At 38.9% G+C, this 3,213-nt stretch overlaps 1 protein-coding gene across 1 annotated transcript; it reads right to left on the bottom strand.

The window, feature by feature from the left end:
* Positions 1–388: 388 nt before the first annotated feature.
* On the bottom strand, positions 389–1,383 carry LOC140991336 (uncharacterized). The gene is made up of 2 exons (XM_073461284.1): positions 1,080–1,383; positions 389–986 (listed from the first exon to the last, which is right to left on the bottom strand). The coding sequence occupies exons 1-2, from the start codon at positions 1,085–1,087 to the stop codon at positions 437–439; spliced, it is 558 nt and encodes a 185-aa protein (XP_073317385.1). The 5' UTR covers positions 1,088–1,383; the 3' UTR covers positions 389–436.
* Between the last annotated feature and the right edge of the window lie 1,830 nt (positions 1,384–3,213).

Below are 3,213 nucleotides of genomic sequence, written 5' to 3'. Positions count from 1 at the left end.
ACGTAGAAAACCGAGATCCAACATGGGACTTGGGCCTTAGGACACCGCTTACTTTGGAAAACAAATCCAGACAAGTTACTCTAACCTCGTGGATATCAAGGTCTTATGGTAAACAACATCAAGGAAGATGATTCATCAACCGCCGCATTTGCGGAAAAAAAGGGGATCCAAGCTTCATAACCAACTGAAGACCTATCAGCTACCTACATGGCCATATATATCCACCGCATGCAAGTGTCGAAAAAACTTCTTTGAATAAAAAAGGAATATAAATTACTGTAAGAATTCGACTAATTCTTGACTTCTTTCTCCAATCAAATCTATCTAATCCAATTATATAAAAACATGAACTTCCTCAGGACTTGACAAAATTTAACCCCAGCCGTCGTCAAAGGAAACAAGAATCTATTATTACAACAAATAACGCCGGCTCCAATCAATGTAGAAAAGCATAAACAGCAGTTGAAATGTAAACCATGAGAGCAGAGGTCACCAGAACAATTAAAGCCGTAACAGCTTGAACCGTAGACTTGCTCCCACAGGACAGCATTCCCAATCTTATCTCAATCACACTAACCATGGACAGCATCAAAAACAAGCACCCCATTACTGAACCAATGGCGGAAGCCAACATTCCAAATCTCAGAACCTTCAAATTGATGTGGGCTCTGAACACTTCATCCACATCTTTACTGTTCAGTAGATTGATCGCCAGCTTCAGACCCTGTGCCACCAGAGAAGAGAAAAGAAAGAAGCTGAAGGAGACAACCTCGAAAACAAGGAGTTTCTTGACTACTTCAAGACCGGCGTCGCAGGCAGAAGGGTTTTCAAGGCTGTGCTGCCCTGGAGTAGTCAGGGAAAGGCCCACAAAGATCGCGACGGTGAAGAGAGAGTTAACATTAACAAGTCCGTCGAGAGCAGTGACATGGACGCTGGTGGTGGTGACGCCTGCTCCGGAGGCCGTTCTTCTGTCAGATCCATCATACCTGATTAAAGAAAAAATATCAGCATTTCAGAGTCTTGATTAATTACGCGCATATGCATTTTACATCGCGTAATTGGGGAAAAAGGGTTTTTACTCCGGCATGACTGAATTATGTTCGGAGAAAAATTCGAGTCCGAAGATTGAAACTGTGTCCAATAATTCAAGAAATGCAAGAAAAAGATTGGATTGGAGCACTTGTCAGTCGATTCTCGAGGTTTAGTAGCTGGAGAGCAGAATTGTAAAGAATTCTAGATCTTGGAAGATGATTCAACAAATTAGGAGGTAAAGCGAAGGAGAAGAAGCGAGAACGCTTTCCCTTTGGTACTTGTGCGGATTCTAATGGTCGTGTAACTTTTTTTTATTTTATTTTCTCCATTTGAAATTTTGAGTGTGGTAAAAATGTGTAATCAACCTTGTTCGTCACGTTCATGCAAGGATAATATTTGAACTTCATATTCAAATTATAAGTGCGTATCTTTCATCAGATAATTTAATTAAAGTGATCTAAAGTTTAAATTTTGTATTAAATGAATATGATTATCTTGTCATGGATTTAAATACATATGGTCATATTTTGTAAGGAGCTCGGTCATCTTTGAATTCGAGCAAAGTAAGAAATATCAGAAGCCTAGAATTGTTTTAGATAAGCCAAGAGTAGACTAGATAAGAGTCATCTTGGGTAAAGTATACTTTAGTTAAATCATCTCGGGGCATGTATCAACCCGAGAAACCGATCAGACTACTACATGCTCATACAAACCTCAACTTCCAGCCTAGCCCGAGTAGCATAAGAATAACAAGATAATGGATTAAAGACCCTGTCCACGAATAGTCCAGGGATCGGAATCCATTCGGTGTCATCATATTGCGGCCAGTGCCCGAGCATCTTGGTGTTAGAGTAGGTGCCCGGCAAGCCAACTTGTGGCTTGGGCTTTATTGACTCTAATATAAAATCATCTTTATTTTAATAATATTTTACGATTTTATTCGATTATGACATCATACTTTATCTGTATACCCATGCAAGCTGCATAGATAAAGTTCTTGAATATACAATAGATACCATGAGGTCTGCGTCGAAACGTAAAATCGTTATCAGTATGGCTGAATATATCAACTGATCGGTTTCCAACGTAAAACCAAGTATACCCATGCAAGCTGCATAGATAAAGTTCTTGAATATACAATATATACGTATTATCATGCACTTTGATATGTTTACCAACTCCATTGAGGGTCATTAAGTGGTGAAGTTGGGTGTAGTTTCGAAATAAGTATGAGCAAATGCATTGTGGTCAGGGATTCATTGTTCGCCTACGGGTGAAGATATCCTATGTGATCTGATGAGTTAATAGTGCAAGGAATCTCTGGCCAGAGCAAGAAATGTGCTTTAGGGAAAGGTGTTTTCATAGTTGCACATACTATGCCACTATTAGTACTCAATGATATATCGCATCGTTATCGAATTCATATGCAACTCTTGATATACCAATAGTTGTAGATTAGATCGGGATATATGTGATGAAGGGACCGTACTGTACGCTAACCATGACTAAAGTTCTTGCAGGCACTATCAGTGATACCTATGGAATCATGGGGCGATGCTACTAGACGCTCTGATAGGATCGATTAACGTATCAAGAGTGTTTAGAAGGGGGTTGAATAAACACTCACAATTAAAATGAATCTTTTCGAATTTTGAATTCAGTTTGGTGACAAACTGATTCTCGGAATCTTGTTGGTCAATGACAATCAGTTAAACTAAGAGTAGTTGCGAAAAATAACTGACTGAAAGATAGAATACAAAACTGAAATAAAGTACGCAAGGATTGTTTCTGGATGTTCGGAGATTTCAATCACTCCTACGTCACCCCTTCTGTCTCAAGGATAGGATTTCCACTAAAAGACTTCGATCGAATACAAGACTTGTACTGACCCACTTCAGTTTGGACTTAACACTGCCAAAACTGAAACTCTTAGCATACAACAGCTTTTATCAGTTCGTGACTGATCTTAGCACAACTGATATATTCTTGATTGAATTACAAAGTGCTAACACGCTCAAAGTGTAGCTTTAGATGCTACTGATATATCTGATATACGTGAGCTGTGAATTGTGATTTTAGCAGCGTACCAGCAAGCTTCAATAATGCGTTGATTGTTTTTTCTCAACTGCTTTGTTCACTTATTTATATGCTTCCTTTCCAACGGTAACTTGAGATAAATTT

The sequence above is a fragment of the Primulina huaijiensis genome, chromosome 1, assembly GCF_012295235.1.
Source record: "Primulina huaijiensis isolate GDHJ02 chromosome 1, ASM1229523v2, whole genome shotgun sequence".
NCBI lineage: Eukaryota > Viridiplantae > Streptophyta > Magnoliopsida > Lamiales > Gesneriaceae > Primulina > Primulina huaijiensis.
Note: the sequence above shows the minus strand (reverse complement) of the source record. Positions and strands in the feature narration are given on the sequence as shown.